At 43.6% G+C, this 16,312-nt stretch overlaps 1 protein-coding gene across 1 annotated transcript; it reads left to right on the plus strand.

The window, feature by feature from the left end:
- Positions 1-2,195: 2,195 nt before the first annotated feature.
- LOC119825378 (platelet-activating factor acetylhydrolase IB subunit alpha1-like) lies at positions 2,196-2,844 on the plus strand. The gene has a single exon (XM_038346222.1). It carries the CDS (start codon positions 2,272-2,274, stop codon positions 2,842-2,844), a length of 573 nt encoding a protein of 190 aa, XP_038202150.1. The 5' UTR covers positions 2,196-2,271.
- The last annotated feature ends 13,468 nt before the right edge of the window (positions 2,845-16,312 follow it).

Consider the following 16,312-nt stretch of genomic DNA (forward strand, 5'->3'; position numbering starts at 1 on the left):
AAGTCATGCAGTTGCCCGTGCAGGAAAAGTCAGATATAAAGAATGATTTCTACACTGCTGGGATGCTGTGGGATGAATCCCACTATGAAGAGGAGGAAAGCTGTGGCTCCACAGATTTTTTACAGAATCAACAGTGTGGCTACTCAAAAGACAGGTGTTCCCAGAGCTCTGCGAATCGGTTTCTCCTTGGATGGAATACACTGCCATGAGTTACAGATGTGGCTGCTGAGAGGTGAAGCCCAGGCCCTCCGCAGAGCAGTGAGTGCTCATCGCCACTTTGAACGCCTAGAATATTTCAGTTTCTCCTTAAGGATTCTCCACTCATTCGTGTTGACTCAAACAGTTGAGTTTCTGCTCTACACACAGTTCCATGCTTCACGCTTGGAACACTTGTTGAACTAGTTATATTTCTAGTCTCAAATGTCAGACACGTAAGGAAGTACTTACTATATAGAATGACCTGTGTGTTCAATAGCTGGAGGGATGAAGCAGCTAGTACAGCGGAGGGAGGGTCGGTCTGCTTACACAAGTCCAGAAGCCTTCCTGACAGAAGTGTTCTATTAGAATTAGCGATTAGCAGGTGGTTAATAAGTAATCATGCAGAAGGTGAAAGAGAGAATCTTCCAGAAAGAAAAAGAATGTGAGAAGCACAACATGGGCCATCACAAGTGGTGATTGGTGTGCACGTGGGATGTGTGGTGTATTCAGAGAGGCAAGCAGGCTGTAGACCTCCATCTCTCCAGACCTCTCCCCAGTGTCTCAATACCACCAGCAGCTAGACTGGATATGTGGATACACTGCCCCCTTTCAGTGTCTCATTTATGACCTGAAAACAATTTAATACATTGTAAAAAACTAAAATCAGCAGCAACTACAACTCAACAGAGCAGCTGTATTCTCTGTAATGAAATTTGTAGGCAAAAAACCCTAAAGTTAAATTTGATCTTAGCTATATACAGAGAGTAAAATGATTCAGTAGTTTGACCAGAAATATTCGTTCTCAACCAAGTAACAGAGATAGAGAGATGCTCGATAAAAACAGCATTTGCAAAGATTTCAAACTCTTCTTGGCCTCATCTGAAATACTTATGATCTATTTCAAAATCTCATTTTCTATCATTGATTTCCTGAGGATTCAATGAGAAATGCATAGTCGGTCAGCCATAAGTATTTTCCAAGCCTATTGTGTGATCTTTATGCTATTCTCAGAGATAAACAAAATAATACTCACAAACAAGTTCAAATTCACAATGCAGTTTTAGAAGAACAGCCCTTCTTGGTACCTCCTAGAAATTAGATTTCTAAATCCAGCACAAGCTGCACATTAACAGGCTTCCTATGCCCTCCATCTCTATGTAAATATGTATTTATATAGTAGTCTATCTAATATAATCATTTGCATCTATCTGAACATGGATTTATACCTATGTTTAAGCATTTTGCCACAGTTGTATTGCTGAGTACAGCTAGAGTTTAGGATAATATCCTGGAGAAACAGAAAGCAACATAGATGTGTAGTTATCACCTCCTTTGATCTTGATTTTGCTCCTAGAGCATCAAGTAGCCAAGGTTGTCACCAAGTTGTTGGGGCCATAGCTTGGGCCGTGGAAGTCCTACATTAAGTCTGTTCTCAATAGGCCAATTAAGGGAAAAAATAATAGCAAAAAGCAGGGAGAGGTTTATCTTTATGTGGCCACAACTGAGAAAGCAACAAGAGGTTAGTGACATCCCCTCCCCCAAAGTCATCTTCAGGGTATGCACACGAAGCTTAGGTCTAAATAGAAAGGGGTAATATACGTCAGTAATCCTTGCTGGCCCTTCATTGACCCACCCTAGTCATGGCACCAGTCTCTCCTACAACATGGTCTAACGAACGTGTGAAATCTCTGCAAGTCAGGCTCTCCCTAAGCAGGCTTTAGGCTTTTCCTTCTCCCAGCACGATGGTCCTAGAGAAATTCTTTCTCCAAAATAGGTTTATCATTTCTTTCTGTAGTGCCAATCTGGTTTGTTATTATATTGCTCAGTTTTCGGCAATTTGCTGATAGGTGCTCAGTGGAGAGTATCATTACATGCCATGTCCTCTTGTGAAATGGAGCAGGTGGAGGGTTGTCTGATGTGGGATTCTCCCTCTGTATGCTGTGAATACCATTGGTTAGTTAAGAAACTGGCTTGGTGGTTTCCTGGCCCTGCAGCAAATGATCTCCTCCCCCGAGGAAGTGCGCTAGATTGTCCCTGCTCCTTGTTGCCTTTGCAGGGGCTGAGGTTTTGAGAATGAGCGGGGACAAGAATCCGGCCAGCAAGCCCACGCCAGTGCAGGACGTGCAGGGCGACGGGCGCTGGATGTCTCTGCACCAACGTTTCGTGGCAGACAGCAAAGACAAGGAAGCAGAAGTCGTCTTCATTGGGGACTCCTTGGTCCAGCTAATGCACCAGTGTGAGATCTGGCGGGAGCTCTTCTCTCCTCTGCACGCACTTAACTTTGGCATTGGTGGAGATAGCACACAGCATGTACTCTGGCGGCTGGAGAATGGGGAGCTGGAACACATCCGGCCCAAGGGCCTGCTTCCGAGGGGCCAGCACCCCAACCCACTTCGGGAGAAAAACCGACAGGTAAACGAGCTGGTGCGAGCAGCATTAGCAGGCCACCCCCGAGCCCACTTCTTAGATGCAGACCCCGGCTTTGTACATTCTGACGGCACCATAAGCCACCATGACATGTATGATTACCTACATCTGAGCCACTTGGGGTACACACCTGTTTGCCGGGCTCTGCACTCCTTGCTTCTTCGTCTCCTGGCCCAAGACCAGGGTCAAGGCATCCCTCTGCCAGAGACCACACCCTAAGCGTCTTCCCTCCCCATGACATTAAATTCTCCTCCTCCAAAAAAAAAAAAAGAAAAAAAAAAAAAGAAAAAGAAAAAAAGAAAAAAAAAGAAAAAAAGAAACTGGCTTGGTCTGATAGGGTAGAACAGACCTAGGTAGGGAAAACTAAACTGAATGTTGGGACAAAGAAGGCGAGTCGGAGAAAAGCCATGTAGCCCCGCTGGAGCCAGACGGAACTTTACCTGGTAAACCACAGCCACATGGCTATACACAGATTATTGGAAATGGGTTAAATTAAGATGTAAGAGTTAGCCAATAAGAAGCTAAAGCAAATGGGCCAAACAGTGATTTAATTAATACAGTTTCTGTGCAGTTATTTCAGGAGTCTGGGCAGCCAGGAAATGAACAAGTGGCCACCTACTACAGTCGTCATTTCTCAGAACAAACACCCAGGGTACAACAGTATTGTCACAAGGTTATGGCTAGATACAACCCTGCCTTCAAGATGCTTACACCCAGAAATAACAGCTAAAAGCAAAAGCTTGGGGGGAGGCCATTGGTAGCACTAAGCAAAACCCATTTTAAAGAGTGTAAAGTGAGAGTTTGCCCAAGGCAGCAGGATTGAACGCATCTGCATGGGCACCATTGGCTACTGCAGCTCTTTGCTATTACTTGGAAATACTGAGAGACATCTGGCAGAGGGACTGGATAAAGGGGTTATGAATTGTTCATTTCTGCATAAAGCCACAGTGGAGCCATAATTTTTCTTTCCTTCATGTGAACCAGTAATGTGGGCTTTCTCCTGTCCACACACTGAGCTGCAGACCTGTGATTATTTATGCCTTGGGGCTGACACTCCTCATTTTTGTTAAGAAGAGTCACAGTGTTGCTGGCAGGTGTGTGGTCACCTTTACCCTTTCTGCATGCTCATGTGATGTTTACAAGATTAAAAATGCATGTGCAGTACATGTCATTAATCCCCGGGGTCCATGAACTGGAATGTGTGTGTTTATGCAGCTGCGGAGTCCCAAGACACCCATTTGGAAAGGGCACAAATGTTCTGAATGTACCTTTTATGCAAATCAGAAAATACAGAGAATCTGGATTATGAAAAGAAATTTTTAGCCAGCAGCCTTGCTAACATGTCCCAGCAAGATGACAGTGGCTGGACACATGCTACCCAGTGGAAAGATATCTGTTTCAAACATTCTTTTGGAGGCTAGAATCACTATGTGGAATATTCCAGACATTTGTTCTTGAGTTTTGTGGGAATACAACACTTAGTATTCATTTACTTGTTAGTTTGTTATCTGTTTAATTTATGAGTATCAAAAGAATCTATTTTAATTTTTGATATACTGTTTTTAATCACTTCTCCCCTGGAGGCTGTCATACGGGCATAGTGTTCTAGCTTGATTTCTATTGCTATGATAAACACTGGCAAAATCAGCTTGGGGAAGAAAGGGTTTATCTGGCTCACACTTCCATATCACAGCACATCATTGTGGTAAGTCAGGACAGGAACACAGGCAGGAGCCTAAAAGCAGTGACTTCTTTCTTATAGCACCCAGGACACTCTGCCCAGGCATAGCACCACCCACAGTGGACTGGTCCTTCCCACATCAGTCATCAATCAAGAAAATGTCCTCACAACTTGCCCACAAGCCATTCTGATGGGGGCAGTTCCTCAACTGATGGTCCTTCCCAGACTACCTCAAGCTTCTGTCAAGTTGACAAAAACTAACCAATACACATACAGTTTTAATAAGATTCACCCGTCAATCTTCCCCCAATTCCTCCCAGATATAGCCCACATGAGTCCATTTAGTGGTGTACATGTTTAACTGGAATTTAGGGTTCCACCTCACACACAAAGGGGCTTCCCTGTTTGCCCAGCTGCTGGGCTGCACCTACTTCGTTTCCTTCAAGCCTCCTGATAGTGCTTTCAACGTCTAGGTCATTTCCTGTTGCTAAGCAACTACATAACTGCAGTTCACATTGTCTCTGCAGACTAAACCCAGTCACACTGGGAAGTAGATGGGATGAGAAAGACCCCTCTTAAAGAGGACTGGAGTCAGGAAGTGCTACCCCCCAAGTGTAGCACTTTAAAACAATGAGTATTTGATGATTTTGTTATAAGTTGCCTGCATGTGCAGTGCCCACAGGGGCCAGTAGTGGGCCCTCTGGAACTGAAGTTACAGATGGTTGTGAACCGCCATAAAGGTGTTGACAACTGAGCTCAGATCCTCTGCAAGAGCGGCCAGCACTCCCAAACACTGAGCCATCTCTCCAAGCCATACTGAGATTTTGAAGCCGAAGGAGATGAAGAGAATGTCAGAATCAGACAGGCCTCTCTGGCCTTCCTTTCCATCTTTTGTTCTTTTCTGTGGATTATTGAATCTGAAATTTCCCTACATCCTTCCTCTTCTGAAGCATACCATAAAATCTCAGGGGCTTGCTCTAGCTCTTGGCCTCTTCCCTTGACTATCCGCCTGTGGTGGGTTTTCCTTCCCTAAATGCCAATCAGGCTGTCTAAGAGGAACCTGAACAGATACTGCCAAGTTCCACCATTCCACACTGGTGGCTGTCATTAGATTACATCCTTTTGCCTCCTATCATACTTCTGCTCATCAGCCCATAAAACCATTTTCCCTGGGCCTCTGGGTCTACTTGTCTGACCTATATCATCAGTAGCAGTGGGCTGTAGCCTGAGGACACAGCTCCGTGCTGCTGTTTGCAGCAGACTAAGGAGCTCTAGTCTAAGACCTACTTAGAGAAGCCAGGAATTTTGTTTGTTTGTTTGTTTCACCACAGAACAGAATTCTAGGATCATTCAGCATGAAGCAGAGTTGGTTTATTAAGAGATTCTTAATATCATTTTAATGAGAACCATCGGGATGAGAGAGCAAGGCACTCAGGAAAAGAAAGACACCATCCCAAGTGTGCATGAAGGTTTCTTGATAGAGTCCTGTTTAAACGCCTTAGCAGAGATGATATTGATGACTTTCGAGCTACATCCCAATGGGTTGTTAAGGACCTCTTCCTCCTCTCTTCTTAGTAAATGAGGTTATTGCTGATTCCAGATAAGCCTTAGCGGGGTCACAGCTGATACGGTTAAAGCATGTGTCCCAGCACTGTACAGGCTGTTCTTGTGAGATTCCTAGAATGTTACAGGTTTACAGGAAAGGAGGCCACACACACACTGAGATCTTAAACTTGGTTTACTGCTGTCTTAGTATTCATATTTAAAGCACCTCAGGTAAAGCGAAGTGGTCTCTGAAGGCAACCATAATTGCCAATGTTGTTAATTGTGCTGGAGCTCTTTCCCCTCAGCTGACAGGATTTATGCAAGTGGCCTTAGAAAGGGAAGTTCCACATATACACAAAAAAGAGCATCACATGAAGGAAGGCAGAGAGACAATAGGTGCTGGCTAGTTTCCTGTCAACTTGACATAAGCTATAGTCATCTGGGAGGAAGAAACCTCGGTTGAGAAACTGCATCCATAAGATGGAGCTGTGGGCACACCTGTAGGGCATTTTTTAAATGAGTGATTGGTGGAAGAAGGTACAACCCATTCTGGGTGGGGCCATCCCTTGGAAGGTGGTCCTGGAGTCTATAAGAAAACAGGCTGAGCAAGCCATGAGGAGCATTTCAGAAAGTAGCACCCCCTCCATGGCCTCTACATCAGTTCCTGACCCCAGGTTCCTGCTCTGACATCCTTCAGTAATAGATGATGTGGAAGTGCAAGCCAAATAAACCCTTTCCTCCCGAAGTTCTTTTGGTTATGATGTTTCTTTAAAGTAATGGTAACCCTAAGATAAGGGTGATGTATCTGGCAGTTCAAGAATTCCCAAAGATGGCCAGCTAACCACTGGAATCCAATGGAGACGATGGCAAGGGACTCTCACAGCCCTCAGAAAGCAGCCACCTGCCTGAGGCAGACACACTACTCTACATATTTAGGCCTTAGCCATCCATGGCCATCAAATAGCAACTCCTGCTGCTTTAGCCACCTAGTTCATGGTACTTGCTGACAACAACCCCAGCAAGCTAACACTCTCCTGGTGACCCAAAAGTGATCTCTATGGAGTCGATGCTAAAGAATGGTAAGTCAACACAGGGCTGTCCTTTCTAACATCCTACACTGGCAAACCCCCATCTCTAGCAAAGACCTTCAGCAAGCAAACTGAGAGACCAGAGAGAGAGTTAAGGACAAACATCCTCTCTTCATCTATCCATTCATGTTGTTTTTTTTTTCCCACCATTATTTCTTTGAGAATCAGACATCAGGCTCCAGCTAAAGTTGAAATGTTTTCCACATCAACTGAATGACAGTGCTTGTTTGATGGTGGTCAGGAAAAATAAAACCAAACTCATGGATTAAGGATGAACAATGAGAAAATCTGGCTGACCTTCAAAGCAGCATTCTTGGTAGCAAAGGCCATTATTGTTCAAAGAGCTTCCCAGGGAATGCCATAATAATTCCTTAGACTGAGTCATAGGAAGTTTTGCCGGACTGGACTTTGAATAACGCACTTTTGGGAACAATCTTAAACTATAAAGGAGAGTGGGTAGATGACGTCACTGTTTCCACCACCATCTTCTGTAACAGCCCCTGGGGGATACTGCACGATATGGGTGGTCAAATTATCGTCCCACTGAACGATACCGTGAAAGATGAATCAAAATGCCGTAACTTTTTTTCTGCTTCTTTTCCCGAGCTCTATCCTCTGGATGTCATAGCATTTTCTTTTAATATCTTCCTTTTTTTTTTCAGAATTTCTTGTTGTTGTGTTTTTGCTTAAAATTTCAAGAAGTGCTAATTGAATACTGGAAGTGATAGCTAGCCAGACCCACACATCTTCGTAGAGCTATAGAAAGCTGTCTTTGGGTGCAGACAAGCTGCCAACAGAATATGTCCACAGCCTATGTCTCTTCGATGGTGACCTAGTAAGGGTCACTTCACACCACTAACAGAAAGTTACCAATGAGATAAGTCTCACACATTTTCTTTTTGAAATGTCTATGTTTTGGTTTAATTACTGAGTTCAGCTTCCTGACAACTTTAAATGGCTTCCTAGAACTGATTCTGCAGTGTGAGGTGTCATGCTGGATGGGTGGTGAGTGGGGGATAACATGAGGGCTGTGCTTAAGGATAAAAAAAGCTTTGAGAAGGTGGATGCCTTCCAGCCAAATTGGTTTTTCAGCAAGTACTCACTGATTCCCTAACAAGCCAAATCAAGGTCATCAGGAAGGGTGGACACTTGTCTCTAGCAAAGGGAACAACTGGAAGGTTACACTGCAAAAGATTTCAAATGAGACTGTCTTTATCTTTCCTCTTTTCATATCAGAGCAAAGCCTCCTAAACCATGTAGAACTTCTGTGATTTCTCCATGCTGGCCAAATGGCTAGTGTATCAGCTCCTTCTCATCTCTGTGACCAATGCCACTGAGAAATAACTTAAAGGTGCTAGGATTGATCTGGGCTCAGGTTTCAGAGGATGCAGTTAGTTCATGTTTGTTCAGTAACATGCACTTACAGAGAACCCTGTGACACAGGAACATATGGCGGAGAGGACAACCATGTCACACATGTACTTAGGCAGATCATTGTGATAGCAGGGACACATGGCAGAGAGGCCATGGCAGGTAGGAAGCAGAGAGAAGGGGGCCGACTCACATCATGGTAGAAAGAAAGTAGAATCTTAAATGGGAGGAGACTGGGAAGACTGGGTAAGATACAGCCCCCAAAGGCACACTCCAAATACCTACTTCTCACCTTCTTCCTTTTACCCCTCCTGATAATGCTATCAGATTATGAATCCATCAAGGAATTAACCTATTGATTAGGTCGGAGCCCTCCTGTCTTATTTGTCTTGGAGCACCTCATGGGAGCATTTCTCAGTCAAGGTGATAATGTGTTACTTCTGTCTATCACATTCAGGGCTTGCTATAGGTCTCATTTCTCAAATCATTTATTTTTTTTCTGGGAAATCTTTCTACAGTTCTCTAATTTTTCTGACACATTCAGGATAGGACTGGAAATCCCAAGCTCTTCATTCAGATTCCAAGCCGAGACAGCTCCTTGACTCCTTACCCTCATTGTGAACACAGATTCTTTAAAGGCCCAAGAAAATCCACAGGCAGCGGAGACTCTGATTGAAAACAAAAAGTGAGTTGTGACTGTACAAGAATTTTCTGGTTTGTGTGGCTAATATTCTGTTTTGTCCTAAAAAAAACCAAAGGGGGTGCAGAAGTCCTTTTTTAAACAGGAAACATGAACTGAGATTCAACTCAGTGGTGTAAAGGTTTCCCAGCATATGAGAATCCCTGGGTTTAATCCTCAGCACTACAAAGAAATACATAGGTAGATAAACAGATTATATATATATGGTATATACGCTGTTAATAAAAGAGATGACAGATGTTGTAAGAAGCAATAAATTATAAGAACAGATGGTGCATGCCTTTAATACCAACCCTAGAGAGGAATATAAAACGGGATGATACAGCTCTTAGACATAATCTCATTCTGAGATTCCTGGAGGCAGGATCACCATTTCATACTGAGGTAGAAATAAGAGCCAGTGGCTGACTGTTTTGCTTTTATGACCTTCAGGTTGAACCCAAATATCTGTTGCTGGGTTTTTATTAATCATGCTACAAACAGATAGAAAGATAAATAGATAGATGGTCAGGGTCCGGTGCCAGCCCAGGCCCTAAATTATTTCTCTGGACCAGCGGGGAGGCGTGGGAATAAAGACACAACTCACATGGCTTTATCGGGAGGGAGATTCTCAGTGATCCCTCATGAAGTCCTGAGTTTACATCCTGAAAATTCCTCTGTTTATTCTCCAAACAGCCTTATATACCAATATATAAACTGAGGGGGGAATTCATTAGCATTCTTTTTCCTAGGTAACCAGGTGAATGGTTGTGGTCACGCCCACATCTACCTATGCCTGCTCTGTCACATCTTCCTGCTCCCTATGCCAGCTCTGTTACATAGGCTGAATTAGCTTCTCTTTTTAGGCATCCTTCAAATTACAAAGAAGGAGCAGAACAACATCCTGACCTTTGTTAGGGATGATGACAGGTTAGGTGACCTGTACCCCGCAGGGCAGGTCAGCTATTCAGGGTTCCTGAAGAGGCGCCACCTGAAAGAACATGGGCTGGAGAGAGAAATGAGACCAAGCAAGATTCTATTGTCAAGGTCTCCCTTATGAGGGTGAAGGTTACAGCTTATGTAGCCCTTGAATGGGGTGGGGGTGGGAAGGAACTTTTGCCGGAGTAGCAAAGCACCCCTGGTGTAGGCAGAAACATTCTTTTTGTGATTCCATTAACAGTTTTCAAGATAGCTGGTATGTAGGGCGGGTTCCGTTAACAGATAGGTGGAATGTAAGGCGGGTTCCATTAACAAACAGTTTTTAAGATGGTTGGAATGTGAGGCTCTCTGCAAACATCCTTAAGACAATGGTCCCTGCTATCATATTTTAGGACAATGGTCCCTGACAGTGACCTATCACCTTCTGTGTGGCAGGTGCAAACTATGGCCTAAGATTCTGGTTGCCATACCATGTAGAAATATGGGCCTACAATAGATAGATAGATAGATAGATAGATAGATAGATAGATAGATAGATAGATGATAGATAGGTAGGTAGATAGATAGATAGATGATAGATAGATAGATAGATAGATAGATAGATAGATAGATAGATAGATAGAATTATAGGTAAGATACTACCATTGCCATACCGGGTTACAAATTTCAAGGTGTGTGCCAAACTTTCATTCCCTTTTTTAGTCTCTTTAAAAACATCCAATAAAAGAGTTGACACATATGCTGGGCTGGAAAGCCAGCTCGTTAGTTAAAAATACCTTCTGCTCCTATAAAAGACTCAAATCCAGATCCTAGCACCTATGTTGGGTGGCTCACAACTCCCTGTAATTTCAGCTCTGGGAGATCTGATGCTCTCTGTCCTCCTATGGCACCTAGACTCATGTGTCCCCACCTCCCACTCACATATATGTAGATAAAAATAAATACTTTTTTAAAAAGTTTTTTAAAAGTTGTTTGTTGCTTGTTTCCTGACTCTCATCAGCTTCAGGAGAGAGTGAGGTGGAGCTGCTAGGAGCACGTGGCCAATTACTTTGGAGCAACTGTACACAACGGCCTCCTGAAGTTAGTGGCTTCAAAAACACGTATGTGCTACCAGTTCTCTAAGAAGTCATTTTTCTGCATGGAGACTCACAAAGCTAAGACATGCTAGAGAATCTGGTTGCTTTACTTACTGATAAATTTCAGTTTCACTGTGGTTCCCGCTCCCATACTGGCAAGGTGACATGTTGACTTTCAAAAGCTTGACTTCCCTTTCTAGCTAATGACTCTGCTTTTCTTTGGCTACCACCTCTCCCTCAGGAGACATCCCACCTTCCACTTCTAATTTAAGGATCCAGTCTCTATCTACATAATTCCATGATCATCTCTTCTTTTAAGATCAGGTGATTAGTGATCTCAATGATGTATTCACTGGGCCTTTTTGGTCAATGTGACAGTTGCTGTTTGAATAGCCAGGGTCTTACAGGAACATTCCAAGAATTCTGTTGCCATGATAAGAGGAAAAGTCTCCAGCCAACCATACAAAATAAGAAGTCAAACAGACTTTGCTGTCTTAAAATATCAGCAGAGGCCCCAAAGATAGAGAAGAAATAATCATATCTAATTCTATACATTGTAATGATTTGTTAGATGCTTGCTTAACAAGAACAAAATGGGTTTAAGCAGTATTAGACCACACACATACACCCCCATTTCTCTTCAGTGATAGAAGTTTCTAGTGCTAAGGATTATTTCCTAGAGTGGTGATCATTCTGAGCTTACCTGTAGCTCTAATGCAGCAGAGAGTTGAGGAGGCTTCTTCCAGCCTCCCACCTATGATCCTTCCCAGTATCCCCATGTTCGGGCTTCTCCCTCTGGACACAGGGATAGCACTTCTCTCAGGAAGATCTTGGGGCCTGTTTCAGAAGAAGGTCAGATTTCAAGGAGGTCCAGATTTCGTGATCTACTTCAGGAAAACAGAAGGTGAGGAGTCAGAATAGTGTGGAAAGGAACCATATCTGAGGACATATAGTCTCACCCCACCACAGCCAAGCTAGGCCATGCTATGCACTAACCACCTCTGCCCACCTCTGCTGGCCCTGAGAGCTGGAGAAAGAATAAAAGTAGTGTAAACGGAGACTGTGCTTTCATTTCCCAGCGACCCAGACCTGATTAATCACACAGAAACTATATTAATTACAGCACTGTTTGACCAATGGCTCAGGAATATTCCTAGCTCGCTCTTATATCTTAAACTAACCCATTTCTATTATTTTATATTTTACCATGAGGTTTGTAATTTCTTATCTCATGAGCTACATGGCATCTCCCTGACTCCACCTTCTTTCTCCCTGCATTCAGTTTAGTTTTCCTACCTACCTATATTCTGCCCTGCCATTGGCCAAAACAGCTTCTTTATTAACCAATGGTAATAAAATATATTCACAGCGTACAGGGGGGAATCCCACAGCAAAGCAGCAGATGGCATAGGCCTCCATAATATGGAGGAGTGGAACAATTTTCTTCAGAGCCATGATTGTCATCTTGCATTGTACTAGACTGCCCCAAACTGGGAAAAAGTCCTCTAGAAATCCCAGATTCCATCTAGAGGTAGTGGAAGAGCCGCCCAACACAGGAAGATCAATATATAAGAACAATAAACAATAAAACTGCCTTTGCCCTCTTAAGTTTAGTCTATTCAGCAAATAGATATGTGTGTCATTAATTATTGGCATAACATACTGGAGCCATCATATTAATTACGATGAGATCACCTCTCACCCTTCTCCCTACCTATTAAAGCAACATTGGGTTCCCCCCCCCCCTTTAACTGACTGTTGAGACATCTTTTAACATTTCCTAAAAAGTCATCTCCTTGTGACTTCAGGCAAATGCCAAGGTAATGCTACTTTCCTTGGTTCCAGGTTGTAAATACATAATCTGAGAGCTAGTGGGCAATGTGGCATCCAGTCACTTCCATCAGGGCAGTGAAAAGGCTAATGGAGGTTTTCCTCAAGGCCTCATCATCTTAGGAGACAGGGTGGATTGGAGTTGACCCTCAAACCCACCATCGGTGCCCCCAATTCACAGGGAACCTGCTGCTTCACAGGGTACCGGGATCTCATGGGGACAATTTGAAATAATGGTCATATGTCGTCTCCCAGGCTCAACCACAGTCACCCATTCTTGAACCCGTGTTCATTGTTGTCCTGTTGTATGTTTTACTCAGCAGGCAGCCAAAGAGTACAACTTTACCTATGATTTCTTCACCTAGCCCTGCTCACCCCCAAGCCCAATGCTAAGACTACCTTACAGAAGCTCCTCAGTAACATTTTAACAGAAACTCTTTACCGTTTTGGGGCTTCTCCAAAGAATAAACTGTGAGTTGGAGTATACTACCATCAAGCACAGCTCAATTTACAGACCATTGCAACCTTTGGTATCTATAAACCCAGCGTACAAATAGAATGCTCATAGCCTATCACTACACTAAAAGTCTCCTTAATAGAATCTGTAATTTAGAAATCTAAAAGAGCATTTTAATTGCCCACAAATGAGATTTTAAAATACCAGGCAGTAACAGGAATGTAAAATATAAGCAATTAGATGAATTAGGCTGTTAAAATTGATAACTTAAATAGCAATTTGTTGACTAACTAATAGAACTAACACGAACCTCCACAAATGTGCCTGTTTGTTATTTTAAAGTTGTGTCCCACGGAGGCACACTGACACATTTATATTCATTCAACAGTACCACTGTGGGTGTGGGAGCATAGGCCTGTGTGGGACAGAGGCATTTGGCATGTACAGCCATCTTTATCATTTGTTTGCCTACTTCCTCACCCGTTCTTCTCGAGGTGCTGTCATCTGCTCTCTGGCCTTTACTCAGCCTGAATCTAGCTTTTTCTGACTTTTTGTCCTACTTGGATATCTGTTTCTGTTTTTGTCTAAATAGACCGAGAACTTGGGGTTAAGATTTGGAGGGCTTTGTATACCAGTTTTCCCTCCTGCTTTGGCCTCGTGTTAGTTCACCAGACTGACCCCACTGATAGCCTTTTTTGATTTACTTTGGATTTCTGGGGCTAATAAGACTTCAGTTTCAAGACAGGTCGAAGGGTCCGTGTAAGGTGCTGACACAGAGCTTAGCAAACATGGCTTCCTTTGTCTTTGTTCCTTACAGTTCTTTCTCTTTATGGTGCTGGGCATTGGACTCAGAGCTTCACTTACATACATTAGGCAAGCCTCCACCACCACCTTCCTGAGGGTTTTCATTTCCCCATGTCATCATGGCTCCACGTCAGCCTGTTTGTCCGCGCATTCCCTTTCCTTGTGCCTTACACTAGCTCCAAAACTTTATGAGAAAGGAAGTTTTGATTTTTATTAGAGTATTCTTCTGTGTCATATGTTTTGCTCTTTGGAATATTTGATGACCTTGGCTTCTACTCTTCTAAATAGAAAATTTTAGTGAAATCTAACTCATTTGTGGCACTGCATTTCAGTAATAACAACAGATGTGTGCAGTGTGATCTTTCTAAAAAAAAAGGTTGATATCTCTCTATATAACATGGATATATAATAAAGATAGATACTTACAAATATATCTACATACATATACATGACATAGATAGATACAGATAAAATTAGTTTGCTTCTCTGTTCCCGTGCTGACCAAAACCAATTTTGGAGAAGAAAGGATTTATTTCAACTTCCACTTGCTTCCACAAATAGTCTATAGTTAAGGGAAGCCAAGACAAGTGACTGGAGGCAGAAACTGAAGCCAAGGCCACAGAGAAACACCATGTCCTGGCTACTTCCAGGCTCACACGCAGTTCTCTTTCTTAGATCTCCTAGGACCACCTGCCCAAGAGTAACACCACCCAGAGTGGGCTGGAGCCTTCTATGTCAATCAACAACCAAGCAAATGCCCTTACAGACATGCCTACAGGCAATGTGATAGAGGCTTTTCATCAATTAGAGAGACCCCACTCCCAAGCATGTTACGCTGACAAACCCTCTCTCTCTCCCATGTCTGTGTAGGGGACAGGTTTATAAACACTAGCAACTGCTCTCAGATCTGCTTGCAGAAACAACACAGTGTGTAAATGCTGTACTCCTGCCACCCACCATTGATAACAGCATGCTCTCCTGGCTGCCACTAACTGGGCGTCTTCAATACAGTGGGAGAGAGAGCTATTACATATTTTAAAACACTGGCTGCTCTTCCAGAGGTCCCAGGTTTCACTTCCAGCACCCACAAGGTGACTCACAGCTATTTGAAAATTCCCAGGGGATCTGACGCCTTCCTCTGGCCTCTGTGAGTACTGCATGCATGTGGTACATAGACATACAAGCAAGCAAAATAATCATACACATAAAAGTAATCTTGTTTTTTTTTTAAAGAGAGATTGCTAAAATGGCAAAGTTGACTGTTCTGCATCAAAATAATGTCACATTACGAGTGCATAATTGTCAAGCATACAACAAACTAGGGTGTTCAGCAAAGCTAGAGGGACACACCAGATCCCAAAGGCCCTGGGGAGGACAGGAGGAAGAAGACTGGCCAGTGTGTTACGTAGATGACTGGAGGCAATGCATTCTACAATTCGCCCTGTTAGAAACGTTTCCCCGGGCATTAGACTGATATACCAATGCCCAGAGACTCTTCTTTCCACAGCCTTGACTTTTAAAAGCACAATTTAACTCAGCTGCCCTTGAAGTCAAATTGAACCCAATCAGCAACATCAGTTCCAACATCTCAAATGGCGCTAAGGTCCTCAACGCCAACTCCAATCGTAAGCCAGAGCAGGTGCCTGGATTCAGACTGATAGAGATCACCACCATTTACCAATGGCTCATTGTTTGTTTTCAGTTCCTGCTTCCCCCGGAGCGAAGGCACCGTCCTTAGCATGATTGGAAGTGTCTCCTTACAGGCCAGCTGATGGTGCTTGACTTTCATCCGAAAGGGCTCTTCAGGCACGGCCCCTAACGGAGTCAACCTCTTTAAATTGCGGCTGATTGATGAGATCACCTCAGCCTGGCACTGCGCCGTTCATCCAAACAAGACAAGCTCCTTCTCTAATGGATCCAGCTTTTGCTTGGGGCAGTGGTGAGCTGTGTCAACCCAAACCAAGTCGGAAGAACAAGGCTGGCATTTGAGTGTGGATTAGAGCAAGGGTGTTGGGAGCTGTTGGGGGCTATGGACCCCCATACCCTGAATTCCCCGGGAGCAGCTTGTTTTTCCTGTGTTTGCAGCTGTTCTGAGCAAAACAACTTGTTTTTCTCTGCTCTGAGCAGCCTGCAGCTGCTCTGAGCACGAGACCTTGATGGCAGGCTGTTGGGTCTGCAGCTGAAAGATCCCGAGAGCTGGGGCGTGGCCAGAGCCCT

This window comes from Arvicola amphibius, chromosome 10 (genome assembly GCF_903992535.2).
Source record: "Arvicola amphibius chromosome 10, mArvAmp1.2, whole genome shotgun sequence".
Taxonomy (NCBI): domain Eukaryota; kingdom Metazoa; phylum Chordata; class Mammalia; order Rodentia; family Cricetidae; genus Arvicola; species Arvicola amphibius.

Excerpts from the sequence above, each read along its gene's own strand:
- LOC119825378 (XM_038346222.1), top strand. The coding sequence starts at position 2,272 with ATGAGCGGGGACAAGAATCCGGCCAGCAAGCCCACGCCAGTGCAGGAC.